At 56.3% G+C, this 27,857-nt stretch overlaps 14 protein-coding genes across 14 annotated transcripts; 8 read left to right on the forward strand and 6 right to left on the reverse strand.

Annotated features, from left to right (window-relative positions):
• Window positions 1–169: 169 nt before the first annotated feature.
• On the forward strand, window positions 170–1,021 carry L226DRAFT_613251 (uncharacterized protein). The gene is made up of 2 exons (XM_067686483.1): window positions 170–763; window positions 831–1,021. The coding sequence occupies exon 1, from the start codon at window positions 177–179 to the stop codon at window positions 753–755; it is 579 nt and encodes a 192-aa protein (XP_067534956.1). The 5' UTR covers window positions 170–176; the 3' UTR covers window positions 756–763; window positions 831–1,021.
• Window positions 889–1,971, reverse strand: L226DRAFT_545885 (DHS-like NAD/FAD-binding domain-containing protein; the record flags this gene model as incomplete). The annotated part of the gene is made up of 5 exons (XM_067682378.1): window positions 889–974; window positions 1,010–1,055; window positions 1,106–1,607; window positions 1,661–1,787; window positions 1,851–1,971. 5 exons carry the CDS (start codon window positions 1,969–1,971, stop codon window positions 889–891), a joined length of 882 nt encoding a protein of 293 aa, XP_067534957.1.
• Window positions 1,972–2,170: 199 nt separating this feature from the next.
• Window positions 2,171–3,370, forward strand: L226DRAFT_535264 (uncharacterized protein). The gene is made up of 3 exons (XM_067680870.1): window positions 2,171–2,529; window positions 2,835–2,873; window positions 3,081–3,370. The coding sequence occupies exons 1-3, from the start codon at window positions 2,313–2,315 to the stop codon at window positions 3,275–3,277; spliced, it is 453 nt and encodes a 150-aa protein (XP_067534958.1). The 5' UTR covers window positions 2,171–2,312; the 3' UTR covers window positions 3,278–3,370.
• A 700-nt stretch (window positions 3,371–4,070) lies between these two features.
• On the reverse strand, window positions 4,071–5,938 carry L226DRAFT_571294 (uncharacterized protein; the record flags this gene model as incomplete). The annotated part of the gene is made up of 13 exons (XM_067684531.1): window positions 4,071–4,143; window positions 4,221–4,418; window positions 4,481–4,500; window positions 4,553–4,562; window positions 4,631–4,643; window positions 4,699–4,723; window positions 4,788–4,930; window positions 5,030–5,208; window positions 5,289–5,341; window positions 5,399–5,431; window positions 5,486–5,536; window positions 5,725–5,840; window positions 5,896–5,938. 13 exons carry the CDS (start codon window positions 5,936–5,938, stop codon window positions 4,071–4,073), a joined length of 957 nt encoding a protein of 318 aa, XP_067534959.1.
• A 1,226-nt stretch (window positions 5,939–7,164) lies between these two features.
• On the reverse strand, window positions 7,165–10,107 carry L226DRAFT_463875 (BOP1NT-domain-containing protein; the record flags this gene model as incomplete). The annotated part of the gene is made up of 8 exons (XM_067675820.1): window positions 7,165–7,429; window positions 7,792–7,979; window positions 8,084–8,211; window positions 8,283–8,530; window positions 8,594–9,243; window positions 9,305–9,530; window positions 9,581–9,729; window positions 9,799–10,107. The coding sequence occupies 8 exons, from the start codon at window positions 10,105–10,107 to the stop codon at window positions 7,165–7,167; spliced, it is 2,163 nt and encodes a 720-aa protein (XP_067534960.1).
• Window positions 10,108–10,397: 290 nt separating this feature from the next.
• On the forward strand, window positions 10,398–12,458 carry L226DRAFT_508765 (actin-like protein Arp4p). The gene is made up of 9 exons (XM_067678188.1): window positions 10,398–10,476; window positions 10,530–10,805; window positions 10,865–11,063; window positions 11,122–11,216; window positions 11,270–11,391; window positions 11,465–11,737; window positions 11,797–11,973; window positions 12,026–12,145; window positions 12,207–12,458. Exons 1-9 carry the CDS (start codon window positions 10,440–10,442, stop codon window positions 12,243–12,245), a joined length of 1,338 nt encoding a protein of 445 aa, XP_067534961.1. The 5' UTR covers window positions 10,398–10,439; the 3' UTR covers window positions 12,246–12,458.
• Window positions 12,459–12,718: 260 nt separating this feature from the next.
• Window positions 12,719–14,174, forward strand: L226DRAFT_535269 (Yip1-domain-containing protein). Its single transcript, XM_067680871.1, has 7 exons — window positions 12,719–12,806; window positions 12,867–12,903; window positions 12,964–13,017; window positions 13,088–13,170; window positions 13,266–13,634; window positions 13,693–13,800; window positions 13,854–14,174. Exons 1-7 carry the CDS (start codon window positions 12,777–12,779, stop codon window positions 14,001–14,003), a joined length of 831 nt encoding a protein of 276 aa, XP_067534962.1. The 5' UTR covers window positions 12,719–12,776; the 3' UTR covers window positions 14,004–14,174.
• On the reverse strand, window positions 14,006–15,444 carry L226DRAFT_613256 (uncharacterized protein). Its single transcript, XM_067686484.1, has 5 exons — window positions 14,950–15,444; window positions 14,806–14,888; window positions 14,619–14,755; window positions 14,321–14,556; window positions 14,006–14,265 (listed from the first exon to the last, which is right to left on the reverse strand). The coding sequence occupies exons 1-5, from the start codon at window positions 15,373–15,375 to the stop codon at window positions 14,179–14,181; spliced, it is 969 nt and encodes a 322-aa protein (XP_067534963.1). The 5' UTR covers window positions 15,376–15,444; the 3' UTR covers window positions 14,006–14,178.
• A 134-nt stretch (window positions 15,445–15,578) lies between these two features.
• L226DRAFT_535271 (Sedlin) lies at window positions 15,579–16,827 on the forward strand. The gene is made up of 4 exons (XM_067680872.1): window positions 15,579–15,915; window positions 16,130–16,191; window positions 16,253–16,338; window positions 16,398–16,827. Exons 1-4 carry the CDS (start codon window positions 15,602–15,604, stop codon window positions 16,488–16,490), a joined length of 555 nt encoding a protein of 184 aa, XP_067534964.1. The 5' UTR covers window positions 15,579–15,601; the 3' UTR covers window positions 16,491–16,827.
• Window positions 16,828–17,586: 759 nt separating this feature from the next.
• Window positions 17,587–19,044, forward strand: L226DRAFT_463632 (uncharacterized protein; the record flags this gene model as incomplete). The annotated part of the gene is made up of 2 exons (XM_067675800.1): window positions 17,587–18,010; window positions 18,071–19,044. The coding sequence occupies 2 exons, from the start codon at window positions 17,587–17,589 to the stop codon at window positions 19,042–19,044; spliced, it is 1,398 nt and encodes a 465-aa protein (XP_067534965.1).
• Window positions 19,045–19,145: 101 nt separating this feature from the next.
• L226DRAFT_73062 (uncharacterized protein) lies at window positions 19,146–19,723 on the forward strand. Its single transcript, XM_067687197.1, has one exon. It carries the CDS (start codon window positions 19,248–19,250, stop codon window positions 19,587–19,589), a length of 342 nt encoding a protein of 113 aa, XP_067534966.1. The 5' UTR covers window positions 19,146–19,247; the 3' UTR covers window positions 19,590–19,723.
• Window positions 19,724–20,662: 939 nt separating this feature from the next.
• Window positions 20,663–22,576, reverse strand: L226DRAFT_571300 (P-loop containing nucleoside triphosphate hydrolase protein; the record flags this gene model as incomplete). The annotated part of the gene is made up of 9 exons (XM_067684532.1): window positions 20,663–20,896; window positions 20,960–21,136; window positions 21,192–21,316; window positions 21,381–21,471; window positions 21,526–21,596; window positions 21,653–21,798; window positions 21,853–21,964; window positions 22,026–22,463; window positions 22,513–22,576. 9 exons carry the CDS (start codon window positions 22,574–22,576, stop codon window positions 20,663–20,665), a joined length of 1,458 nt encoding a protein of 485 aa, XP_067534967.1.
• Window positions 22,577–22,833: 257 nt separating this feature from the next.
• L226DRAFT_613260 (uncharacterized protein) lies at window positions 22,834–23,613 on the forward strand. Its single transcript, XM_067686485.1, has 4 exons — window positions 22,834–23,050; window positions 23,106–23,113; window positions 23,170–23,368; window positions 23,424–23,613. The coding sequence occupies exons 1-4, from the start codon at window positions 22,880–22,882 to the stop codon at window positions 23,481–23,483; spliced, it is 438 nt and encodes a 145-aa protein (XP_067534968.1). The 5' UTR covers window positions 22,834–22,879; the 3' UTR covers window positions 23,484–23,613.
• A 2,611-nt stretch (window positions 23,614–26,224) lies between these two features.
• L226DRAFT_523282 (uncharacterized protein) lies at window positions 26,225–27,828 on the reverse strand (the record flags this gene model as incomplete). Its single annotated transcript, XM_067678809.1, has 3 exons — window positions 26,225–27,003; window positions 27,086–27,172; window positions 27,273–27,828. The coding sequence occupies 3 exons, from the start codon at window positions 27,826–27,828 to the stop codon at window positions 26,225–26,227; spliced, it is 1,422 nt and encodes a 473-aa protein (XP_067534969.1).
• Window positions 27,829–27,857: the final 29 nt, after the last annotated feature.

Genomic DNA, 27,857 nt, shown 5'->3' on the forward strand with positions numbered 1-27,857 from the left:
TGTCTCTTACGATGTGATGGCCATGAAACGAACAAGCTTGACGTGTGGTGCCAGGCGCAAGTAGTTCTGGAGTTTCAGGGAGTCACCGGGGTGGCGGTTAAGCTAAGTACTTCTGGGCGCCTGTCATCTGTCGCAGGTTGTTGCCACGTGATCGATATTTCTTGCCTCCGCCCGCCATGTCGAGTGCTACGACACAAGCACTACGGACGTCCTTCCGACGGATAGCATCATGTAGACGCTACAACTCCTCCTTCTCAGCTTCCGCTTCCGCGTCATCGTCCTCATCCTCGTCACCATCCTCCAAGCTCGACGTCCGGCCCAAATCCGAGCTTCCCGCCGACAAAATGCGCATCCTCGTAGAGCTCTACCACCAGTCGGAGAAGTTCATCACGAAGGAGAATCTCTCCGAGGCCATTGACCAAGCGTTCATATATGCGCATGTCGAGAAAACGTCGCAGCTAAATCCGGAGACGCCGTTTGCCGCGCTGGAGACGGAGGTCATGTACCACCGCCAATCGCCCAAGTTCGCGCCGCCGAACGAAGTGCGCCCGATCAGCCAGAGCGCGGACGCGGACGTCAAAAACCGAGACTGGTGCTTCCAGCGCGGCCCGAGGGAGGCAGCGATCATGAGCACGCTGTATGGCGTGGCGGATGGGAATGGTCTTCCGCATTACGATGCGCTGCTAGATGGGTACAAGGCGGTCAAGGCAGACATTGAGCAGGAGGAGGAACAGGGAAGGAGTGAGTCTGGATAGACTTCAGGGTGAGTCGTGCAAGTCACTACCAGTCAGAGCTCGGTCGTTGACAACCCGTTCATGGTCATTCCACAGATCATAGCGTAGACTCATTATAATCATGCCCGTGCTAGCTGCTACATGACGCGTCACATCAACCCCTGTTGTCCTGCAGCCCGAGCGCTTTGGGCAGCGTGGACTCTGACGGTCCGAGGAATAGGAAGTCTGCTCTTTGGTCGCCTGCACTACGGTCCAGATGAATACAGCGACTTTACCGCCATGAGCTCTCACTTTGGATGCGAACCCAGCCGCTGGGTACACCTGTAACGCCGGTTGAGTCAAAAGTGCGGGTCGAAATATTGTAAACTCACAGTGGATGAGGTGCCAACGACGATGCAAAGATCAGCTTTCTTCACATGTTCACCAATCTCTGTCAGATACCATGGCATCTCTCCGAACCAGACGACTCCTGGACGCGCCAAGGATCCGCACTTCTTGCACTTCGGCAGGTCTGCAACATCAATGTCCGGTTCTGGCGCGTCTTGTGCAAAGACGTTCTCCGTGCCGGCTAATGCGGGGCATATGGGCGAGTCCAGGTTGTGCTCTTTGTGACCACATGTAGAAGAGGTGCACACGACGTCGAAGAGCCGGCCGTGCATCTCGAGCATGGAGTCTTGCACAACTGGCGAGCGGATCTCCTCCTCTAGTTCGGGGTGCATTTCTGCAATCTGGTCGAGCGCTCTGCGGCTGAGACCATCGACGTTTTGCGTCACGAGCGTGAATGACGCGCCCGGGACTATCTTCTCTCGCAGAGACGGGATGGAGAACATGGCTAGTGCGAGATGGCCCTGGTTTGGTTGCGCTGCCAATGCCCTGTTCGCATCTTAGAGGTTTGCAGGAATCTGTTCCAAGCATGTATAGCGTACTTCTCTCGACGATAGTGGTAGAACTGCCAGACTCTGGACGGGTTGGCCTTGAATGCTTCTGGGGTCGCGAGTCCTACGGCATCGTACTTCCGCCAGAGTCCCCCAGTGCCTCTGAAGGTGGGTATACCTATCATTGCACACTACCGTCAATAATGCCGTCAGGTCATGACAGACAGACAAGGCCACACACCGGATGCTGCAGATAGCCCAGCTCCTGCGATGGCTATGATGTGTTTGGAGGACTTGAGGGTGGACACAAAGGAAGGCATGTCTTGGGGAGGCAGGGTCTCGGACTCAGGATCTGTGGACATCGGGCCGTAGTAGATAGAGTATGCGAGGTATGTGTTCGTGTTTTCGAGTTCGGACACACGGAACGAACTCGGATTTGCGCTGAGTACGAGCAGCAGAGTCAGATAGTGGCATACAACGACTCGATGGGAGTCAAGTTGCAGCTGTTGCTCTGCTCAACACTCGGCGCGATCAGGCTCCCGATGTTAGGCACGTGTATCTCAGATCTCAGATCCACCTAGTATTTTCTCTGCCGCCTGCCCCGCAAAGCACACACCTTTACACACCCTCTCTTCATACCCCACATCCTCGCCCTCATCTATCGTAGCCTTCATCCCACACACCACACCACACACCACACACGATGGCCAAGTCAACCCGCTCGAAAGTTAAGCGGCACTTCCGTGCAAAGAAGCGTGAAGAGGGCGTATACGCAGCGACCGAGGCCGCACGCCTCCAACGCCTCAACATGAAGCTCCGCGCACTTACCGCCACCACGGCGGTGCAGCAGGAGAAGAACGAGGACGAGATGCCCGTTGAGCGCGAGGGCGAGGGCGAGTTGCATGACGAGCCTGGCGCAGGTTGGTCTTCTTCCACCTCCGCACCCACTTCTACCGAGTCAGACTCGGACTTGGACTCGGACTTGGATACGAGGGCCAGCGAGCCGTTCTGGCTCTCGGCGCTTGGACTGGTCGACCCGCACGACATCACTGCAGAGCGCATGAGCGAGCTCCGTGCATTCCGTGCGCTCGGAGGCAGCGCGCAGGTCGCTCGAGGGTGGAAGGGGACGCAGGGACGGAGCACGGGCATGTGCGGGCTCGACCATCTCTTCCTGGGCCCCTCTGGTTCTGGCAACGATGGTTGACGCTTCTTCTCTTCCTAACAGATGGCCAAGGGCCCTCTGGAGAGCAGGCAGACAGCGCAGGTCCGTATATGTTTCTTCCGTCGCGATGTTAACCATCTCCTCACACGCTCCATTTGTTTTGTCAACCATCCTCTCCTACTCCTATCTGCCCCCTACGCCACTCTACGATCACGTGTTCCTGTCGTACTTGCTCGCATACCATGATCCTCCATCTAATATCAATACTCGCACTCAACCCATTCGACAACACCGTCATCCTACCCACAGACGCAATGGACCTCGACTCGGGCGCAGGCTCCTCACCCGCAGACAAGCGGATATCGACGCACGGCCCCCGCAACTCCCGCCGCGAGCAGTGGCGGTTATCCAAGGGCCTGACCGCTCGGCCAAAGTCGAGAGGCATGAACAGGCAGGGCCTGGTCGCCGCGAAGCGGAAATCCGGCCGGTCGCACAGGAGGCGGTGAGGGAGAAGGACGGACAGGAGGGTTATCGATATTGTTCACCATTTGTTGTATGCGTTTGTGGCTCCCGGTTCGCTATCGCATTTTTTGCTCGGATTTCCGCATGCCTGCCCTTCCGCTAATCGTTTGGTGCTCCCACGTTTGGTGCTCCCAAGTTTGGCACGAAGATGTAGGTTCAAGGACGGCAGCTGCATGGATTGCGAGGAGGGTACTAACGGGGGAGGTATCTAAACGAACGTGTCTGCAACGGGTCAACGTCTGCGAGAGCGGTATGGTAGAGGGGGTAAAGGGCAAGGTAATCAGGGAGATGGGGTGACGAGACGGCTCGGAGAGATGCTACGGCTATATTACGGAGTACGAGAGGCGCGTCAACTCGAGAACGAAATACTACTAACAAGAACAACTCGATAACTGGGTGGGGGGGACGTTATAGTATCTATGTACTGCACATGGACGACGAGGACGATTACTGCTTGCGATACACGTACACGATGGCTCAGGGTCATCAGATTGACTGAGATGAGATGAGAGGAGAGATGAAGGGGTCTTCGCAACCACACGAATACGCCGCCGCACGGCGGACGATGGACGCGGAGCAGACCAGGAAGCCATTACCAACGCGGACGCGCCAGAGTAGGATAGGCCGGGCAGGTGGCAGGGCGCGCAGTCGCGGGTCATCGCAGGGGCATCGCGCGGCGCGGGCAAGATCGTCAGCAAGCATTTTCAGGGGCATATCAACAGCAGCAAGGAAGCAAGAGATCAGGGGCCCGAAAAAGGCCCGGGTACCCCTCCCCGCTCAAACGGCATTGAACGTCTTGTCCTCATGCAAGAGCGACGGCGTCTTGTCAGTCACGGACGACGGGCTTGCGCTGTCATGTCAGGGTCGTCAGTCACGGCTCTGGGTTAACCACCGATTGGTGGCGCGGTTGAAATGCAAGGCACGCACTCGAAGTCCTCCATGACGATCTGGTCCGTCGTGACGTGCACCTCAGGACGAGGAGGGTAGCGTGTGTTCTTGGAGAACCGGAGTGCGGCGGACGCGGGGAGGCGCGGAGCCGTGATCTGCGTCGCGCTGTGTACGTAGACGTCATCGTCATCTTCCGGGTCTGGAAGAGAGATCACAGTTCGACCAGCGGCGACGGCGCTGTATGGGCGGTGATGTGGTTAAGTCATGTTAAGCAGGTCGATGAAGCTGTGGTTACGCACGAAAGAACGGCAGCAGGAACCTGGGAAAAACAGTCAGATGTCGACTAGCATCGTATGAATCGGTGGACTTACTGTAGCAATCCTGAGATTCGCCGAGAAGACGAAGGTCAATATATGCATGCCCGAATAGAAGTCACGAAGCTATCTTACAGGTTCATGATCGCTAGATGCAGGACGCGTCAGGATCGAAGAATGCCCTGTATGAAGAGGGCACTTACCGTTCAGATTAACGACGTTCAGGATCTATAAGGAGGAAGGAGGTCATGCAATTAATGTATGCGCGCGGTTCGATCGAAGAACCACTCACGGCTGGAAGCGCGTTGCACGAGAACGCGCCCAAGTAGTAAATGACGCCATCCTTGAAGAGCATCTCCCAGATGCTCGCAGAGTGGTCCCTCCGCAACAGCCCGATGACGTGAATCACCAAAATAATCAAGTTGAACCCCATCGCTGAAAACCAAAGCAACAACCATCTCAGCGACAAGCCCACACTCGCGAAGGGGTAGGAAAACAGCCGGGACCACAAAAACCGAGGGATCGGACACGTACTCGCCCAGAACGTCACGCTAAGGAAGACGTGGTTCGTCGTCGTCACGACACACGACAACGTCGTCGGGGCGTAGTCGGCGGTGATAATAAACATGCCGCGCCATAGGAGGGCCCAATGGGCTAGGCACAAGCCGACGAGCGGGATGACAATGTGCAGCTTGCGTTCCCACACCGCGATCCTAAGCGAGGGGACGGACATCAAAGACCGGATCAGCGTTCATACGGGGCATCGGGGTAGTTTAATGAAATGTGGGCTTACGTCCGAAGCATCAGGGTCGTCGACGAGCACAGGATGGACAAGTTTCCTGCGATCTGGAACCCAAACAATGTCAGACAGGAAAATGGGCGGAACGGTCGGGTCCAACGTACGCAGACGAAGGTGTAGAGAGCTTGACAATTGATCTATACCAGGGTTAGGGTGTGTGTGTGTGTGATCGCGATCGAGGATAGACTTACCGGCGACTTGACCGTGAAGGAAGCCATCCTGCGGAGGGTTAACTCTGTTGGCTGCCAAGACAGTCGAATGAAATGCTCACAAAGCCGCGATGGAAAAGATCAGACTGTAGCGACACAGGAAGAAGAAGACTTGAGGAAGCGCACTCAGTGTTTGATAGGGGAATGATTATTAGAGACAACACTCACTCTGCTCGGACGATAGTCAGTCACAGGCCAAGGAGACACGAAAGATAACGCACCCATTGCCATCGCAGCTTCCTCCGCCGCTGGAGAATGGAAAGCTCGAAGTCCGAAGTCTGGAAGACCTCCCAGACATAGAGACCGAAGCAGGCGAAGATGAGATTTCCGTAGGCCACTGCGATTGGGACGTGGAATGAGCGCAGGACGCGTCAGAGTGGACGGGAACTTACCGCCCTCTTTGGCGAGCTCCGCGGGCGAAGACCAGTTGACCATGGCGAGACGGTGGGAGGAGGATGGGAGGGCGAAAAGAGGGACAGGGCAGGGAGCGAGATGGGGATTGTTTTATGAAAGGTGGTCGGACGCGACGCGGGGCACGTGTGGACTGGGGCCGGACGGGGAACATGGCAGGGTTCGCTTCTTGCGCGCGAGGATGGATTCGGGCTGCCCCTTGTTCTCACACTCGCACTCCGGCCCTTCTTTGTCCACTAGTCTCCTGCCATGGCGATGCCCCGCCCGCAGCGCGTCCTTGTACTTGCTCGCTGCTCGTGCGCCCGCTGCCTGCGTTGTCCCCCGCCTGGTGAGCTCGCGGTGTCGTCGCTGGGGACGATGCGGGGGCATGGCTCGACGCGCTGGACACGGACACAGCTCAAGCCTCCGTGATCGGCGGCTACACGATCGCTCAGAGCGCCCCCGATCCGGCCTACACTCTATCTCCAGATCTACTACCACCTGCCATACCCGGAAGGCGTAGTAGAACTCCTCAGCCGTCCTCGTTCGCTCTGCCCCGCCCGCCTCCCTTTCCCCGCCTTTAGCTCAGGTGCAACGACCCCAATGCCTCCCAATTCTTTTCGACAGTGGCCGCAGCATTGATACCTCGTGTTCCAGGCGCTGTGGACCCTTTCCTAGCGGCGGCTATGTACCAATCGCAGCCGCACGCGCGGTCGGCCAATCTGTTTCACCATTTTTGCGCTGGCATCATACCCTGACGACTCACGTAACTGACGCCCCCCTCTCCCGAACACCAGAACGCCACTAGGTGAACGGACTACCGCGAGAACTCAGGCTCAGGAAGCCACGATCTGGATTCTGCATAAACCACAGTGCCCCGCCATGATTACTCCGCGACGGCTCGTCGAGTACTGCAGAAGGTCCTCGGAACGACGACCTCTCAAAAGCGCCAGCACGTCGACAGTGACAGCGGCAGGCCTAACTGGCCGCAATATAGGGCTTCCGTCAGAAGCAACCACGATGATCGCAGCGTATGTCTCGCCGCACCCCGTCGCGTTAAGGTTTGACTACAATATCTACGTGAGTCACCGACCAACCGCGCGCCGCGCCTGACGTCAACGGCGAGAATGGAAGGACCTGCAACCAGCTGGGCCGGCGAGGCTAGGATGGGCCTCGCTGGGCCTGAGGCCTGAAGCCAGCTGTCCCGTAGACGCAACAACAGTACCCGAAACGAGTACGTATACAACCGTACAGCGCGACATGACAAGACACTAGCTACACCAGACCGACGCCTGTCCGTCCGCCCCTGTGCTGACCAGCCACGGCTGGCGCGGCACCCACCGCACCGCAAAGACACCGAGACCGTCTTTGACCTCGTGCCCACGGAGGATCTTGAGCGGGACGATGAGCGGGTTCGTCATCAGGTCGTTGTACACACGCGCGTGGAACACCTGGATCGACCCGTCGTCCGACGAGCTCGCGAAGAGCGGGTATGTCGGGTGGAAGTGCACTGACCGCAGCGCGCGCGAGTGGTACCTGTGGGTATACGAACGAGTCATGTCAGTTCAGTCCATCGGATCCCGGAGCTTTACGCGTGACGGCGGCGGCTTGAGAAGAACGTAAAATGACATAGCGGGAGGAACGACAAAACACGGGAGAACGGCGGAAGGGAGGGAAGCGGAGGAGCAGGCGAAAGGCTCAAGGGGCGGCGCACTGCCGATTTTCGGAGGAAATTTGCAGGGCTTTCTATGGAAGATGGTAGAGGATCATAGAGGCCCGGCCATCCGGCTTAATGCAATGGAATGGAAGAACCCCGCTCGAGCGGAGGCGTGTTCGGGCACGGGAAGCACGGCGGCATTGCCGTTGGCAAGGGAACACAATTAGAACGGAACACGCACCGGAGGATTTTGTACGGCTTGTCGCTCAGCTCGAGGTCGAACCAGCACAACTTGCGGTCGTACCCGCCGACAATGAGATGATCTCCCGAGGGGTGAACGTCCATCGAGGATATCCAGCGAATACCCGGTGTCAGGGTCTTGAGGAGCTTCTGCTCGGCGAGGTTGTACATCCGCACATATCGCTGGGTCTGTTGATAGGGCTCATCAGTATTCAGTCACAAGTCATTTGAATGTAGTAAAGATGAAGATCACGGATCATGGAGAAGAGAAGGAAGAGGGCAATGTGACGTACCGCGACGAAGAAGTACGGTTTTGAAGGGTGGAAGAGGACGAGCTGGACGGCCCCCTTGATTTTCTTGAACGGTGCCTGGGAGTGTCGACGCGACACCTGGTGCATCCATACACCGGCTTGGCCCTCCGCTAGAAGAAGGCACAGAGATCGGACGTCAGACGGATTCAAGATGCCAGTCACACGAAGCATTTCCACGTACACACTGAAGCGAGGTAGTCGCCCTTGCGATGCCAGACGAGTTGCTTCGGGGGCTCCGGCGATGAGGGGAGGTTGAGCGTGAGGACGGGCGCGTCGGAAGAGGACTGTGCAGCGGGTACGGACACCCACTTGACTGGTGAAGGGACCGCGGGGGCAGGCGGGAGGTTGGCGGGTGAGAGCACGTGCTGTGTCGCGGTTAGGATAGGAGCGGGAAGGTTTGGCGGGATGAGGAAGTGTATGTGGTCCTCTCTGTGTGACAAGTGTCAATATACGTTGGTAAGCGATGCTAAGTCGAGGGAATGCAAGACATACATTGCAACAGCAAAGAAGCTGACGTCCATCCTTGGACACCATTCAACGGCGCCGACCTTGCTTTTGAACGTCCATCGTTTGACCTCCTTCCCAACTATAACCTCCCATAGCCTCACCACCCCTCCCTCATCCCCAGTGATGACCCAGCCGCCATCCGGGCTGACGCTTACTGCTCGCACGCGCCGGCCCTCGTGCGGAACCTGCAAGCTCCTGTACACCGGGAACGGCTTCAGGCTGCTCGGGCTGGGGAGCTTCGGAATCAGGCTCTCCGGGTCGATCTGCAGCTTAACGCGCTGCACGCGCGGTGCAAGGTACAAGTCGAGCTGCCGGCTGAAGCGCTCCTTGATGAACTGGTCGTATGCGGGCACCAAGCGCAGTGCGGAGTACTTCTGCGGTAGGAAGTCGCGCTCGCGGTCCTCCGGGTCGGTCGTCTCCCACTTCTCGCGCTCCTCCTGCGTAGGGACGTACTCTTCGGGCGGGTTGTACGACTCGGCATTTCCGGGAAGGCGTGGTTTGGGAGCAGGAAGGGGGGCGGGGGCGTTGGAGGGCTCGTCGTTCCAAATGGCATAATACTGGGGCTGGGTAGAGGCAGTCTTCGGCTTGTTGGGGAGGATACGGCCTTGGCGGATGGCGCGGACAATCTTCATGACCTGTGGGCGTAAGGGGATTAGCGTCCCGCTCATGTGCATGCCGTGAGGGAAGAGTACATACCTTCTGCTTTTCCCACTTACTTGGGACCCATCTCCGCTTGGGCTCTGGAGCTGCAGAGAGAGGCATGATTTCCTCCTTACCCTTTCCAGTGAACCACTCCACCGTGGGCTCGTAAGGATCGTAGTTCGCGTCCGGGTTCTCGCCCTGCTGCAAACGGCGAATGATGTCCAGCTCCTCCGGTGACAGTGGCTTATCCATCTGCAAATTCTTGTCAAAGGCGGATGTCCTGGAGCATACTGAGTATTTGTTGTCATCATAGACAGAAGAGCGACGCACCAGGCCTCTGGGTCCTCCACTGTCTTCAGGAAGTTGTCGAGTTCGTCTCCCCGGGCAGGGCGGAGGACCTTCTTGCCGTTAATATCGTAGCCTACATGTGGTAGATCGTCGTACCAATGCATTGGGACGTCCCCGACGCGGTTGGGTGTCTGTCAAGCAATGTCATATGTCAACTAGATCCCGAGAACAACATCGATGGGCAAAGCGAGCTTCCGTACGTCTTCTGTCGATGAATCCGAATCGTAGTCCGGCTCAATCTCAGGGTAGACGCGTTTGGGTTGCCCAGTGATGTCGGATATAACCGTCTTCGCCTTGGGGAATATGTGCATGTCCTCGTCCGAGCCCTCTTCGGAACTGTCCTCTTCATCCTCCTCTTCTTCGTCTTCCGACTCCTCCGACTCGTCCTCGCCGTCCTCCACATAGTCTTCATCCTCAGTGTCGCTTCTGGTGTCAATCTCCGGGAACTCGTCGACCTGGCCGTCGTCCGACGCGTCTTCTTCCTCCTCGCCCTCGTCCTCACTGCCCATCTCCAGTCCGACGTCTTGAGGGAATGCGGTAGGTGGAGGCGCCGGAGCCTCCTCTTCTGGCACCGCTTTCCGCTTTTTCGAGTGCCTCTTCGTGTTCGTTGCGGCCATCTTAGTTTGAGAGGAGGCTAGCCAAGACAGATGGAAGCTGAGGATTAGTCTGGCTCGACAAGGCACAAACCCTCTGAGATGAAGTGCGGGCGCCTACGAAATTTCTTGCAGTGCGAGCACGTGGACGTGAGCAAGTGCGCGAGATCTGATCGGGGGGTATCTTTGGGTCGGCGCGTTCAACTCCTCCGCTCAGCACTTGCTATTTCCTCGACGCGTCCGTATCCATGCAGTCCACGTCTGTCAAACCAAACTACGGAGGAGGTGAGCTTGTTGCGCGATTGGCTGAACAGAAAGGAGTCTAACGCATAAACCAGACGAGGTCGCCGCGCTCGTGCTTGACTTCGGCTCGTCCTCCCTCCGCGCGGGGTATGCGGGAGATGACACTCCGAAGGCCATCGTCTCGACCTCATTTGGCTATACTGAGGAGCAAGCAGCCTCGAATGGAGATGTGCCTATGGGAGACGAGAGTACTCCGGAGGGTGAGCAGCCGCAAGCACCTAAAGCCAAGGCCAAGCTATATATCGGGCAGAACGGTCCTTCTCTATGGCGGAGCGGGATGCAGGTTGGGAACCCCATGCATGACGGACTCAGTGCGTACCTTGTACCATCTTGCGTGCAGGCTGTTTGACGAATGAGGGGACTATGCTAGTCCAGAACTTCGATGCTGTTCCGCCACTCATCAACCACGCTCTTGCCGAAGTTATGCGCTGCAATCCTGCGGAACACCCAGTACTTGTGACAGAAGCGGCATGGAACACACCAGCTAACAGGGAACGTATGGCGGAGATCATGTTCGAAGAGTTCCAGGTGCCCGCATTCTATATCGCGAACACCGGTGTGCTAAACGCGTCCGTATGCTCCCCCATCCTCTCCCGCGTGCCTTACATTCAACGTTCTGTGTGGTAGCTTCGCCGCAGGGAAAGGTTCAGCACTTGTCATCGATATCGGCCAGTCAACAGCCAGTGTCACGCCCGTCGTCGATGGTTTCGTCTTGAGGAAAGGTCCGTAGTCCGCTCTGGTTTGCACCCCTCGCTTCAGCTCATGATAATGCTAGGCTTGCAACACTGTGCTCTACCACAACTTGTGCACGCGCACGCGAAACATCTACTCACGAGCCCCACCTCAACTCGCCCGGGCATCCAGCTCATTCCACATCAACTCATCGCCAATAAAACGGTATGTTTGCTTCTGATAAGATATAAATGGCTGTGTATACTCAGTATACACTTCATCACGCTGTCCAATTCAGCCCGTCGATGTTGGCGTCCTACCAAAATACACCCTGCGCGAGGATCGAATTGCGGGAACAACCGACAGCTGGCGCGCATGGGCCGAGGCTCACGAAGTTGATGAATGGATCCAGAGTGTTGGGGGGTGCCTTGTGCAAGGGTGGAACGAGGTGTTTGCACAGCAACAGGGACCGCGTCATTACGAGTTCCCCACTGGGTACAACAACTTCTTCACCGGCCTGGAGCGATTCGCTGTCGGCGAGCAATACTTCACGCATTCTACGCAATTACAAGTACGTCCGCCTGTTGCCCGTCTCGACTCCCGCACTGACACCCTCGACTTACTGCAAAGGCGTCGAACCCCAACTTGCCCAAGACGATACCAGCACTCATCATGAGCGCAATCGGCCAAACTGACCTCGACCTGCGCCAAGTTCTACTTGGGAACGTAGTCCTTACCGGTGGTGGGAGCCTGTTCGCTGGCTTCGCAGATCGTCTCGCCACAGAGATGTCCAGGCAATTCCCTCACGTGAGAATTTACTCCCGGTGTCCGGCTGCAATGTATGCTGATGGATGGGCAGGTGAAAATCCATGCTCCAGGGAACCCGACCGAGCGACGATATGGTGGTTGGCTCGGAGGAAGCATCCTCGCGAGTCTAGGAACATTCCACCAGCTGTGGATCAGCAGGGAGGAATGGCAGGTGCGTCTTCGATGTTGTGTGGTTGGTCGCAAAATGATCCTCATTTGGTTGTCAACATCAGGAGCACGGCAAGGCCATTGTCGGTCAGAGGTGCAAATGAGAGCAGCCTGTGACATAGGGCGGAGGATGCAGTTGTGCATGCCCAAGTCATGGCTACGGAGAGTGTAGCGAGAGTGCTCGTGGTTTGGTCCGATGAGTTTCTAGGCGTTGCATATATGTATGTGTTACGGATGGTGTTCGATACCGCGCCCGGACACCTTGCGAGGAACACAATACCACCTGTATTTGAAGCTAAGTGGCAGTTTCCCGGACTCAGAGCTGGCAAGGTTTGAGCGGCAGTGTGCTCAATAACATGTTGTCGAGCTGCTCAAGTCCTTGCAGGTTGAGGTGCTACACGCTCGGTTGTTCAGGTAAAGTGACCTTGTACTTGTCGAGGATCGATGCGAGCGTCGTTCGTCAATCGTTCGAATACTCGCCAGATTCGGAGGCGGTGTCCATAAGAGGATGGCACATGAAGCCACGTGGGCGATGACGCTCGCGGCTACTGAAGTACTGACCTTCGGTCAACACCTAGTACCACTTCTGCTCGGAACACACTCTTACCCATCTCTACTCGTACTTGAACAAGGTCATGGCATACGTGCAGATAGAGGCGGATGAGGTAAGGCGTCCCATGAGTCTATGGTGTCTCCCTCAACTCATGTTATCATACCGGTTGCAGCGAATGGAGGAAGGCCCGGAGCGGCTCCAGTTTCAATGTATGCGAAGAACAAGACCGAAGCGAGGATATGATAGCTGAGATACTGTTGGCTTCGCAGCGTTCTTGGACACGGACGCGCGTGCAGCGAACCAAAGTAGTAGTGCATCTCGAGGTGCGCACCACTACTGCCGCTACCCCGGATCGTTCTCGAGGCCAACCTGACGCCTATTGATTTGCGCCAGGCTACACCTCAGATGGGCTAAAGAACTCTAGCTTCTGGCAGCTGGAGTACTACCAGCCCTACTTCGACGTAGACACCAAGATGGTGAGTTGCGCATGTGCCGCATCTTCCCGGCCACTCTCTTCTCCCTGGTCGCATCTCTCCAAGGCTTACATCGCTTTGCGAACCCATCGCCTCAGGTCCTTCGAAGATGTTACACAACACTGCTTCCCCGCTCGCCGAACTACCTCTCCGCGCACCTAACGCCTAGCGCAGACCTTTACGGACCTTTCTGGACTCTCACCACCCTCATCTTCGCGCTCTTCGTCTGCTCTTCGCTCGCATCATCAATCGCTTCTTGGCTCTCGAACCCGACCGACGCGTCCGCCGCGATCCTTGAGTACGACTTCGGCTTGCTATCCACAGCTGTAGGGCTCGTCTACTCGTACGGGATCGGCGTGCCTGTCCTCTTATGGCTCGCATTGCGCTATCTGGGAGTGGGTGAATGGAGCGTTGTCGAGGCTGTCGCGGTGTGGGGTTATGGGCAGTTCGTGTGGATACCCGTTGCAGTACGTCAAGTATTCATCTATGCAATACATCTCGAAATTCAGCTTGACATCCGTGCAGCTTTTGTGCGTGATCCCCGTCCCAATTGTTCGCTGGGTCCTTGTCGGCCTTGCGTTCTTGGCCTCGGGTTGGTTCCTCGTTGCCAACGTGTACCCTATCCTCGCCACGGTATGTGTCCATGTTCCCACCCACCCGCAACTAATCGCTGATACTCTTCCCAGGCTGACGCCAAGCCGGTGCGGCTCATCATCATCCTTCTCGCTGCCTTGCATGCTGCGGTTGCCCTGTGCTTCAAGGTCCTTTTCTTCAGCTACTACATCATCCACGAAATTGGTCCGAAGGATCCGCTTTCTACCGAGGGAACTCTATGATTGCAGGAGTCCGTTTGGATAGCATTAAATTATTGTGCAACTAGTTTACAAGCATGATATTTTGAGGTGTATGAGCGGTGTGACATGCATAGACTAGGCTTGAGTGCACGAAGTGCTAGCAGATGCAGAAGATGATGAGGCCGGAACAATATTACATAGCCCCGTATGGCCTTCTTCAGAAAATCCTGAATCGTTTTGCCAAAAAATATCCGATTCCAGCAAGCAGCCCTCCGATGTGGCCAGCTGTGTCGGTCCCCGCACGCTATAGTCGTCCAAATCAGTTTAAGGATGCAGAGGCACGCGTGAGAGCAACTCACCTGATGATTCACGGCGCTGTAGCCGTCGTAAAGGAATATGCCCGTCACCATAGCCCACGCTGGCATTGGGATTATACCGAATAGCAGGAATGTCGCGTTCGGCGCCATGCATGCGAAGAACGAGATGACTGAGTAGATGGCGCCGCTCGCACCGTGTGCGCCGGACCTCTGTGCTTGTCCCTGCTTCTGGGTGTAGTTGCGCCATGCGATACCTACCAAGCTTGATACGATGCCACCTAATAGGTCACGCTGGTCAGACCAGCGAACTGGGCCCGAATCGTTGCGATTGAATGCGCACCTCCGAGGTAGAGCCCAAGGAAGCTCACATTTCCTAAGATCCCGAGCACATGAGGTGCCATGAAGTAAAATGTGAATCCATTGAAGAGCAGGTGCATTGAGTCCTCGTGCGAGAAGCAGGACGTGAGGAGCGTGTAGCTGTGGTATGTCTGAGCCCTCTGGCACGAACAAGCAAGAAGATTACATACCAACGGTCGAGTGACAGACTGCTCGCGGTAGCAATGAAATGTTTCCTCATCCATAGGTATGAAGACGGATCGCCTGTGCTTTGCTGCGAGGGCCCTCCTATAGCGTGAGTTGGCCAGTACGACGCAAATAAATTGTGTACTCACGTATTTGATCCACGCGAGATTCCACGACACGAACACAAGCCCATTAAGCCCCATAATTCCCCAGAAGATGACATTGTTCGGAATTGCGTCTATGCGCTGACGGAAACGCTGCCATGGTCCTCGCGATCCACCGCCGCCGCCGTACCCGTAGCCTCCACCGGAGTCCCTGTTGATACCACTCCTGTGTGTCGCTCGTGACACCCTGTTTATAACGAATTGCCAGATAGATTCCTGAATGGATGGCGAGGAGGCTGCCCGGATGGGTCCTGTGGACTTATGGAAAGTCCTTAGGCCGAGCGTCGTGTGTCGCGGTGTGGATGCGCAAAACCGAGGCCCGAGCCAAGCCCCATGTAACGAAGATGTGGGAAACGGCTTGGGGGACGCAAGACGTAGAGAGAGAGAAAGTAAAGACCGCTTCGCAACCATAGTCGTCGTAAGCGGTTGGTGACTACTTGGTAGTGAGCCGCGAAGAGGTTGTCTGCTGTGGCAGCAAGTCGCTGAGGTTCAGGAAATCTCAGATCCCGCGGGCCGCGTCGACTCTCGGCCAGATGCCAGTCCCGATTTGGTGGGTGTGGGAATCCACCGACGCGACGCGGGTCGTCCATCGCGTACCAATACTATCCGCTTTCCTTCCTTCTTCTTCACTAAAGCAATGTCCCACCATCTGTTCCTGTTGTCTCCATCAGATACCCCTCTGTACAGCTTAACGCATTACTCGTCGAAGCCGTCACAGGCGACCTCGTCACCATTAGCCTCGAATCTCCCCAATCTCTCGAACTGGTCGTCTTCTGCCTTCGCCGGGACTTTCAATGCTCTCTCTGGAGCAACAAGTGCAAGTCAAGCACAGCAAGCACAGGGCGGCGCTGCGAGGATAGGTGGTGGTCAAGATAGGCGGCACGTTATACAGATGATTGCGAACGCAAGTCTGGATGCAATAGAGGAAGTGATGCGCAAGGACAGCGTAATGTTCGTCTCTCTCGCTCTGACTGCAGGTACCTGCAGTGTATCACAAGCCGTATCTTCCTGAATACGTCATGACCGTGTGCTTGTACGAGCTGGACTTCTCATGTCCGGACTAGGTCCTCGTCGATGACATTTGGCATTTGTAGGACTCGCGTTCATGGCTCGAACGACAGACGGCGACGCTACGGGTCAGCTAACGCACACCATTGATCTGCAGGTATTTGAAATCCGTGGACAAGTTCAACGAGTGGACTGTATCTGCCTTCGTAACACCCGGAAGTACGCGCTCGTCCCATATGATCTAGCGGCGCAGGTGATCAACAACAGGCTGTTCCCGTAGACATGAAGTTCGTGTTGTTGCACGAGTCGCGTAACGACGACGGGATCAAGGCGTTCTTCAATGATGTTTGGGAATTGTATGTGAAGGTGAGTAGTACCGCCTCCTCGTAGGGGTGTCCGGAGGCTTGACTGACAACTGACCGTAGACAATGCTCAACCCGTTCCATACGGCCCATACACCCATACGAAGCCCGGTCTTCGACGCTCGGGTGCGGGCGAGTGCGAAGAAGTACCTCTAACGCGATGTATGCCTGGTTCCCAGACAGATCTAGACCTACCTCGCACGTATCCGAAGTCCGCGTCGGTCTGCGCTCCGGTCATCGTATGCCTGCTGTCGACGGGCGTGGCACAGATACCGGTCCAGGATTGTGCATGACGCACTGAAGTTTGCAAACCTTTCCCCGAGTGCTGACGCCGATGCGTTCTCTAGGTCTCCGAGGCGGACGGGGCCGGTGTGTACGATGTAGTGTACTAAGGTTCGGGGGATACCCGGACGCGTCGGGCACGCGACTATGTAGCACAATGTTAGACGTGATGCGCAGAGTCCTCCTGTCTTACTGATAGCTCGCAATGTGGACGAGCCGAGCTGTCCCGGACAAAAGAGCGTTTGCATTGACCAGGGCAGCGCGTCAACTGTTCTATTGTTTTCGTGCATGGGTGGTACGGGGTCCCAGTCCAGGAGGGCACACGAGGAGTCATTTGTACAACAACAAGAAGTGCGTATGGAATGAGTTTTCGGGTACAGCCAGTCGAATGGTCGAATGGGACGACCGTTGTAATTCACAGAGCGGGACGGGTGCATGGCGGCGTAAGGGACTGATGGGTGTGCGCGGTGGCCGGGGTCCGGGAGCGATGGCGATACCTGGAGCGCGGCAGCGGAGCCTTGATATTTGCCGTCTCTCTCTCTCAGACTCCTTGGTGGCTCTTTTCTCTTGTCTGTCTCGCTCTCTCTTCAACTTCTATCCTATATATCTCTACCTCTTTATATACGCGCCAAGTTCTTTCCTCGGCCATCTCACTCTAATCGCCCTCAAGGCCTTCTTTTCAAGCCAGCCCGCAGTTCGCTGCAAAACCCCATCGTCCACCGCGAAGTTCTAGGAGAGAGCTAGACGTGTCCATCCTACTGCCCATTCCAAATCACACAAGGAATATCAACTCCAGGTGCGAACGAACCTTGCCATCTTGCGCGGGAGACCGGCCTGACAGGTTGGGTTCCATCCGCCCACCAGCTGTACTTTTCCCTCCATTCATTCCCCGTCCTACACGCTCGAATACCGCCCATCGAACCGGAATCCCGCCGCAAACCTTTCATATCCCTTGACCTTCTCTCACGATATGGCCGCCACTCCTGCTCCCAACCCCCGCGCGTCTCTTCTCGCCGGTCTGCGTACCGGAGGGGTCCGCTCTGCCTCGGGCCCTGTGCCGCACACGGCTGCGCCCGCCGGCACCTTCAACATCCCTCGTATCATCACCCCCAACATGGAGGACAACTACTACCCGCCTGAGGAAGAGGAAGATGAGCTTTCGAACATGATGTCTCAGAACATGTACATCCAGCACCCGCGCTCCCGACAGGCGCCCATGACTGCGGCTGTGGACGGTATCCCGAACCGTTTTCAGCATCAACAGCAGCAGTCCATGAACATGAACGGTAACAGCATGCAATTCAACCCCATGGTGTCCCCGGCCATGACCCAGAACCAGCTCCAACAAGTCCAACTTCAGCTCATGCAGATGGAGTTCGCCCGCATGCAGGTACGTATCTCATTCCGAGTATGGAATGTTGTATCATATGAACATGTCACACAGGCTATCCAAGCTCAGCAGTACCAGGCCGAACTGCTAGCGGCTCAGGCTGCTCAGCAGCGTCAGCGTCAGCAGCCAAGCAGACGCGCAGCATCTTACGTCGTCCCCTCCACCGCAGGACCGACTAACACGTCTTTCGATATGCGCTCGGCGAACATGCATGCTCAGATGCGTCGCGTTAATCAGGCCGATCAACTCCGCTCCAAGCTCGGTGTAGCGGAGGAATTCGTCCCGATGACTGCTGCTCTTAACGGCAAGTTTGGTAGCCGCATTGGTTCTGGCAAATACGACTCAGATGAGGATGACTTCTCCTCTGTGGGTGCGCGTCCCCCAGCGACTCCCAGCTATACTACTGTCATCAGCGGCGGCACGTCCCTTGGTGCCCCTGTCACTCCCACTGTTCAGTCGAAGTCGGACGCTGCCGTCTCCTGGCGTCGCGCTCCCGGCAACAACTCCGTTCTGAGCGCCAACCGCGCCGTCTCGTCCCCCACCGTGAAGGTAACGCCTCCTCCTGGAGAGCGTGTCTCCCCTCCGCCTGGCCTTCAGGGTGGCAAGGCACGGCCCACTCCCTTGCGCTTCACTGCTGAGACATCACACCCCGTCGTGTCCGCTGTCGCCATTGACGCTGATGGCGTGGACGGTGATGACAGTTCGACGTCCTCCCGTTCAAATTCGTCGCCGAGCACCCCTCACACCGCGGGATCCGGGGATGTTCCGCTGTCGCCTCGTGAGGAGGCGGCGAAGAAGCTGTATGAGGGCCTCGGCATCGGCCGCGCCGCTCCCGGGATCAACGTCGTCGTCCCCCAGGACTCGCAGATGGTCGTGCAACGCTTGGTGAGCACTCCTATGCGCCAACCACGCGGCCCTCCGTCGAACACCGAAGAGCTCGTCCCCAAGAACTTCGCCACGCGTAGCCGCCGCAAGGCTGTCGACGCCCTCCTCGAACACGCTCGCGAGCGCCGCGAGATCGTCCTCGAGGCTTACTAGAGCGCCGCAATCCCCGTCCAGCTTCCTTGCTGTCGGCCCCAGCATACCCCTGCGTGCCCAGTTCCCCGCCTTCCTCCTTCGACGACTCCTCTCGACGGACTGTGACTCGTGATGACGAGATGTACGATAGCGTTGATGATGCTTTACACACCTTCACTTTCCTTTTGCCGTGCCAGCATATTTAAGCGTGCGTACCCAGGACGATGTCGTATTGCCGATTGGCCAGTGCCCATTCTTTCCTTCATTTATCCTTTGGTTCCTGTTCTTCCTTCATCCCTTTCCCTATCCACCCTTCCCCCACCTCCTACCCCCCTCCTTGCCGTCCACTGTCCACCCCCGTCATGCCAAATCCGGCTGTGTCGGTGGCCACAGACGGGGCAAATGGACGGCGGGCGGCCATTCTGGTCGTGCGGCTTCGTGCAGTCGCTCAGGATATCTCCTCTTGCGTGGAATCCGTGGTTCTCCTATGTTCGAGTATCGAGTGCGTCGGCGGCGGCGAGGCAGGCATGGTTTGTTCGTGCAGTGGTGCGGGCGGGACGGCGTAGGGAAGCAGCGCTTCCCCAGGTCGGGACGGGGCTGTCGAGTTTTGAGTAGGTGCGGGATGCGGGGCCAAGGAAAGCAGCCGGCTGCTGGTACCCTCGTGCACGAGGAGTGTGTGAGGAGGACCTGCCGCGGCATGTGTTGCCTACGTACTTGCCTGCCAGTCACAGCGCGTTCACGTTGCGTTTGTTTCGTCTGTACAATTGATTGAGTAATCCATCCGCCTTCTCCTGTACAACTGCTTCAGCGTACGCACGATGGCTCGACCATTATCATGGGCAAGCACGCCTGCGCCCCTACACACAACTTGCCTCTCAAGATCTCATCTATTGCAGCGCTCGCACATCCACCTTCCTTACCGGTACGGTCCGAAGAAAGAGACATATCCATAACTTCTATGGCAGAACAGAGCACTCGACTAAGGCTTCTCGCGCCGCGGACGAAGTGCGAGAAGCTAATCCGATCCTATCCACCTCCGCGGCGCGGACTTCGGCCGTTTTTTGTTGGAGATGGTCTGTTCTTTGCATGCATGATTGAACTGCCTATTGCTGCTGACATCCTATCAAGCCCGTCACGGTTGGAAAACCAAGGCTGAGGTGTCTGGTATGAACTTGAAGCGTCTTGCAATTGGGCTGTAATTCTGCAGTTCTTCGCCGATGGGTCTGGGTTAGACGAGTTCAACGCCATCTCCCTCCAGCTCGATTCCCTAGCGCTTCCTGGGTGAGATTGTATGGCTTCTTACTGTGTCAGGCACCCTCACAGACAATATGAACTCGAGTACCCCTTCCAAAGCTAGACCCGGTTCGCCCCCCGGATGTGGTCGTATAGTGCCTGCAAATGGTCAAATAATCATCTGGACATGCAGAGAACTCGTACCGTTCGGCAGAGGTTACGTATACATAGCAAGCAAGCCTGGAGGTTTTATAGTTCCAGCCATCGTCCAGTGCGACTAGTCATCGAGTAGAACTGGACTTAACGGATGAACAGCAAGGGGCATACTTACATGCTCTTGAGAAAGTACAACGAAATTACATCGAGGCCTACATCGCCATCTCCCATGTGGGGCGCATATACCATTTCAGTGCTGAAGCCGATTACGTTCTGTCGCTTGGCTTTGCACGACGCGCTCCATAGCCTCTAGCCACGTCTCCACTGCGGCACCTGTACCCTGCGGAGATGTATTGGTCTTCTTCATCTTGGCACCGTTGACTCGGGTCGTAGCATGAGGAACTGTCGATGGAAGAGTACCTATATAGCGAGCATGCGCGAGTACCGGAAGACGTCGCAGCGAGCGGCCGGACATCTCTTGATCCTGAGTCGTGCAAGGAATCATCAGCACCATACCGACGTCCCGAAGGATGGAGTCGCGACTCACTCTGCATTTCTGAGCCAGACTGAGCAGACGAATGGCCAGGAGCCTCGAGCGTTCACGAGTGTCTTGTCCCTGAGGATGCGGGGCCGCAGGCTGGGCGACGGGCGGTGTTGTCAGGCTGAGGTTGGAAAAGTCGGCTGTCCGTTCGTAAATCTGCGCTTGAGCAAGGCTCGGAACGTCCTAATGAACAAATGTCGATCGGAAGAACCACGAGAAAGGGAAGACGGTGACCTACCACCTCTGCGACAATGCCTCTCTTCACCAGCTCGACCAGACACCCACGAAGGATCTCGTAGATCGCCTCTCGAGGTGGGAGATCGACGTATTGTACAATGTCAGCACGATCGACAAACGCGGAGTCTGCGTAACGTGACGCAAACGATATGAGATAAGCTGTTAAGCAACATACAGCGGAGCGGCGTACCGATAGCAGTTGCGAGGTTGCTTGTTGACATTACCAGACAATTCTTTTTGTGCTTCAACTTGTCCAGCTGCGTCAATAGGGCGTTAACAACCTGAAAGGGGGCTCATCAGTAAATCTCTTTGGCACTAGACGGTGATCAACATACCCGGAGTGCATCAGAAGGCTCCGTGCCAGCCATCGCTCCCGCTCGAGCTGCTGTCAAGGACTCGACCTCATCTGCGAATTAATCAGATCATTGAAACACCGCATACAGCGACTTGAGCAGTAGTCACCAATTAAGACGATCACGAAGGTCTCTTCATCCTCCACCATCTCCATGATGCTGCTGAACAGTTTCTGTACAAGCTTGCCGGACTCTGAGAACCATCGCGAGAACAAGGAATGCGAGTTGATCTCAAGAAGTCGCCCATGGGAGTACCTAAACAGGTCTGAGCACCACCTTTCACATCCACAGCAAGAGAAATGCACTGACCTATGGGATAGACGGATTGACAATTTTTGGGCCAGTGCTCGACACAACGATGTCTTGCCTGTGCCGGGTGGACCGTGCAGCAAGACAACCCGATTCCACGAGACAACGTTGACTGCATGAAAAATGTATTCATGAGACACAAAAGCATAGGGGATTGAATGTGAGCCACCTACAGTCAACATCGGCATCGCTGAAGACAACGGTAGCATAGATGTAGTCGAGCAACTTGGACTTGATATCATCGGAGTAAATCAGGCTCTCCCACAGGCCCTCCCACGACATGCTCGGTAGCTCGCAAGCACTGGCAGCCATGACTTGCTCGTCGTCCCCACGACCACTGCCACTGGTGAGCTCTTCGAACGCATCTGCATCCGTAGGCTGATATACATGTATTTGCAGGGAGGTCTGCTCAATCGGCAGTGACGAGTTTGGGCAAGGGCATTCGGAGGCCGCAATCCTCTCAATAGAGGAAGCAAGTAGCGGCACGTCTTCCCAACCCTGTATCGTCGAGGGAAGGTAAATATGAGACAGCGAGGTGGTTAGGTACGAATGCACGGCGTTGCGGATGGTGTCGAAGCGAGAGGTTGCGTTGGGAGAGACGCGAACTTCAACTGTGTCCAAATGTTAGCACTCGTCTCAATCCTGATTGACATGACTGACTGTGTACTGGCCATATGGCAGGCGATTCGTTCGTCGGCGCCGGGGAAGCAGGAAGGATACCCATGGAGTAGTCCTGTTCCGTCTCCATCCGATAAGACCGAGACATAGTTGAGCAGTTCGAGATTTTTCAGCAATATATGCGCTGTGTATGGGGACCGCAGGGTTACTGGGCTTGTGTGGCGGTTGAGATAGTAGTGGACGGAGGAAGGACGCGTGCCGCCACGCGCTTGACGCGTGCCTCCTTCGCGCGTCACGTCCACGTGATCGTCTTGCTTACTCGAGACTCAGACAGGCTAGCCGCCGCGGACTCCAACTTGTCTCTGTCCTACCGCCAGCAAGTGTCCCGAATTGAGTGAAATCCAGAGTCATGGCGGAGGCAGAAATATGTGTAGATTGCAAGCCCGAGAACGCAATCGGAGGACCTACTCCGGAGGCGACTTCGGCTACACCTCAGCAACACGATCCCCTCGATCCGTCTACATTCGTTCCACCATCGTCTTCTATCACACCAAGTATAACCATCGAATTCTGCGACAGAGTAAGCCTTTCAAACAGATGGACGATTGTTCTGTTACTGATATGCTCCTTTGCAGTGTCGATGGTATGCATCGGAATTTGAACCTTGCGGATACGCCTTGTTGACTGAACATTTCGTAGGCTGCACAGAGCAACATGGACATCGACAGAGCTATTCCTCACGTTCCCAACACCGATTATCAAGGCCATCAATATAATGCCGCTCAATGCTGAAGACACAGCCGGCCGGTTCCGCGTATGGCTGTATCGTGACGGGAAGGACCCTGTTATGGTGTGGGACCGGAAATTCGAGGGAGGTTTCCCAGAGTTGAAAGTTCTCGTAGGGCTCATTTTTCTATGCATTTTACAGACATATTCTAACGCATTTAACGCAGAAGCAACGCATCCGCGATCATATCCAGCCGGGCAAGTCGCTTGGGCACTCTGACAAATGACCTGTTGTCTGCACGTTCAATGCCGGAAGGAAACTCTCAAGAGATACGATTTGCACAGTCGTGTGTCTTGCATGTATCAGTAGATGCCATGACATTGTATGTATCAGTTTGTGGACTCAATATGCGAACTACGTTGTCTTCCTCCGGACTGCCCGACTGATTCTCAACAGCATTCTCCTCCATGCTCGACCCTGACCGTCAATGGTCGCTGCAGCAACCGCAGCTATCGGTGGCTTCGTGACGCGATCCATGCACTCTTCCTGCGGCTGTGTACGACCACATCTCCATCCGATAAGCTCACCTTGAAATGCAAATCCGACAAGGGCACGAACGTTGTTCAGTGTGTACTTTCTCTGTACATCATCACCTTGATTCATCTTAAGCTGTCAAACACGCCGCAGGGCCTTCCCGTCTCGACAGCGAAGCTGCCACCGAATACGTGAACATTTCTTGGAATATGCATGCCGTACCTCTATCTTTGCTTCGTGACAGTCGACTGTTCACCATCACACTTGAACCCCAAGGCAATTTCCGAGACACATCACCCGCAGCGCGAAGTACCTTCTTCACTTGAACAAGTTGTTCGTATCGTGGCCTCAAGATGATCATTCTGCACAGATCTCGGACGTACGTTCTCCCGTCCGTAGTATCCCCACTTTACCATCTCTGCCTCTCCACCCCACGCAGCAATCAGCGCATTCCGCCCGCATCTGTCCCCGAGCACCCCTCAGCCCTAACACCGGTCCCCGGTGACGTCGTTGTTCCATTAACAGACTCGGACCTCGGCCTCGAGGCTCGCACATCCATCCCGCCGCGGCCGTCCTCCCGTTCCGCATCAGATTGACAACGACATCCTCGGACACGGGCCACCATCACGCAGCGTTTCAATCCTGTCACCCCCGAGCCGCCATACCCCCGGGGTACGGCCGCCGTTTCCCCGCATGACCAAGGGGATGAACCTTAACATATTCAGTTCACGCTTTCTCGAATGTCGAGCCTCAAAATCCCTCCGGCACCCGCATGAGCCTTTTCATTTGCGTTCCGTGTCCCGCAGCTGCTGACGTACCCGCGAGCAGCTAGTCGCTATTTCTGGCGTCTCCCGCTGGCTTCCCTGCGTCCCCGCGACGTCGCACCATTCAGCACCGTGGACGCCCTGGCAGCCACCTGGCTCGACCACACGAATCCGTGCATAAGCTTCTCTGCAGCAGGCGCAGGCGCAGGCGCAGCAAAGATATCCATATCAAGGCCAGCACCGCCGGGCCGTCGTGGACCCTCGCTCCTTCTCGGGCACTGAGGTCAGGTCAGGTCGCAGACCGCAGACGACGTGCGGATGCATTTGAAGCTGCCATGATATGTCGAACCTTGTCAACTTCGCGTCCTCTCCCCAGGCCCCCCGAACTCGAACCGTGAACCTTGGCGGAGGATACCGAGTCGACACGGTGAAGTTGGCTTCGCGCTATCCATGCAGCCGGCCCATCTAGGGGAAGATACTTAGACGGACTTCCCAGGGCACCTCATCTGTTCATCTCGAACATTCCTAATCATGACCGTCGGAATTATGCCCACGTCCCAGATCGAACCGTCCAAGGCGGTCTATCCAGCAGTCGCTGCTAAGTTTAGTTGTTACTTCAGTCTGAGCCTCCCGCAATGGCAACTCTCCCAACTCTCCTCTCCGGGATGTGGGATGTGCCCTGCCTGAATCTCCGAGTCCCTCATCCCCCCAAACAACACATCCAGGGACTCCTCGACGCTCTATACGTACACCCGCACGTCCCGCGCCGTAGTACGCCCTACAAACATGCTTTTAGGCCCGCACTGGCACCTGCGTGCCCGCCGGCACCAGTAGAACCTCCCGCAGCGCCATATCCACGCTAGATGCATTGCAATCGGAGCTCACTCGGCCGACGGAGCGTAGACCTTGTCGCAACCTTCCGTGGTGCCTCGTGCGCACGTTCGTGCGTGCTGGGACTCAACGGCTGCGGTCAGTAAGTACGACCGTGGTGTTTCGCACGCAATGTATGTCTCTAATTTGCAGGTCTAACACCCGAATTCGCACTTACATAGTTCCCTTGAAAACAACACTAGACCCAGGTCTAGCCCAGGCTACTCCTTGTCACGTCCGTCCGTGAACCCGCACCGAACAAACTTAGGTTAGGAAGTGAGTACCGTACGTACCTGCTGCGCAGTCACACTCATAATCAGTTTTTAGCCTCTCCACGCAGTCACCACCCCCTATCGCGCATCGCGGGACCAAAGAAAGTTCAAGCACAGCACGCAGCACTCGACCCTCGGCACTCACTCAGCACAAGGACCCTCAAAACGGGGGAGAACAGTTCAAACGTGAAAGCAATGGCAATGCACGACGACGACGGTGTATCTTCAGTCCGACAGCTATCAAGATATCCATGTACACCGCAGCAGCAACTAGCAAGAATGGTAAACGTAGACGTAAGAGAGACGTAGAAGGCAAGTGTAACAAACTTAACAGTACTGACCCCGGAGCCGCCGCCGCGCCCGCCCAGAACCAGGTGTATACTCTAACATGATTCGAGCTAACTAACGACCAACTAGGTAACAACGAAAGAGAAGTCCGTATGTGCTAGGTACTCCTTACACCCCGACACCCCGACACCCCCTACCAACACCCCGGGGCCTATCGAAAACAAAATCTTACATCTTTGGTACAGCGTCCGCGGGTACGTGCGCCGCAGCGCGCGCAAATATATACACAGTAAGTATAACTAAGCAGGAGGAGGAGGGACGGCGGCAGCGTCCGAGGGCCCGCCCGACGGGGGCGCGTCGCTCGCATGCGCAGCAGCGGTGGCGGCGACAACGAGACTGACAGGCGTCGCGGCGTCCCCGCGGGGGACCTGACGAATCTCGAGACGGGCCTCGGCCATGTATTCCTCGATGTCGAGGCTGTTGCCCTCTTCGCTCGCGAGGAACGCGACACGTTCTTCGGCATAGGCGGCCTCCATTGCGTCCTCGTCCTGCAGTTCCTCGTCCACGGCCTTCCGCGTGATGTACGAGAGGTACGCGAAGATCGCGAGGCACAGGACGATGCCTGCAATGGTCGAGTAGTGCGAGAGAGCGTTGCCCTGGTAGTCATCGCCCTCTGCCGACTCGGCCTTGGCATGGTACGAGGCGAAAGAGTGGATCGAGCTCCCGATGCTGGTGTGGATGATCAACTTTGGGAGCGATAGCGCGGTGCAGATGATGTACGTCCGGAGCGTTAGGCTCGGAGACGCGGCGAGTAGGCAGTTCATGACATTGTAAGGGTATGGGGCGAGACGGATGAGGAAAAGCAGCTTCGGGTTGTTCTCGATCGCACGCACGATGCGCTTGATCGTGACAGTGCACGATAGCCAGCGCGAGATGCTTGCACGGAAGAACGTTCGCGACAGCGTGAATACGACCAGCGCGCCAGCGAGCGAAGCCCAGTAGGAGATGATTGCTCCAGTCCATGCACCGAATGTGTAGCCAGAGAGGATAATGAGCGTCGAGTATAATGGTATGGGAGCTGTACATGGGGATAAATGTTAGCGTCTGAATGAACCTTCGCGCTGCGGAGGCTGCGTATTGACAGCTGCATTGACACTTACGGAACGTGGTAACGAAGATGAGCGTGAAGATCACGGCGTATCCTAAATATGTATCGGACTTGAGCCAACGAGATAGCTCGTCTAGACCTGCGGTCAAAACAAGTTGGTAGTCAGTCACGGGTGGATGACAGGCAGTGTGCGGGCGGGACAGTGTTTCGGGAGAATGCAGTGAGTGGCGTCTGCTCACCTTGGAAGACCTCGACTTTCCAAAAGCTGACGGCGGCGAGAAAGCCCAGGGTGGTGATAACGTACAGTATTATGGGAATCCAAGGCTTGATTAGATTAGCTATCCGTAGGGCACGGGGACGCGTATATGGGTGTGATATTGAGGAGGAGGAGGATGTGGAGGAGATTGATGGTGACGCCCAGCTTGACGCGATCGGGCAGGGAGCAGGGGAGAACGGTTGCTGAAGTTGGGAAGGGCGCGGATGGTGTATGCGTTGCGAACGGATCCATGGGGGTATGGAGGAAATCGGGGAAGCTATTTGCGAATGGGCGAAGAAAGAAGGGCCAGCAATCGGGGACAGGTCTTGAGGTCTCTTGGACGGGTCCTCGCGCTGGGACAGGCCAGCCTTCTCGTCGTAGACGACCTCCTGGAGGTGCGCGAAACGGTGCGGTTGGGGTTGGGGTGGCGCGAGTTGAGGACGCTCGGTACGTGGCGACGATGGGGAGTGGGAGATCGGGGAGAGGGGGCGAGCGGATGAGGACTGTCCAGGGCGAGGGGTGGTGGTGTGCAAGTCCATTGCAGCTGCGAGATTGGAGGCCAGTCCAA

Source organism: Lentinus tigrinus (assembly GCF_003813185.1).
Source record: "Lentinus tigrinus ALCF2SS1-7 unplaced genomic scaffold L226scaffold_13, whole genome shotgun sequence".
NCBI lineage: Eukaryota > Fungi > Basidiomycota > Agaricomycetes > Polyporales > Polyporaceae > Lentinus > Lentinus tigrinus.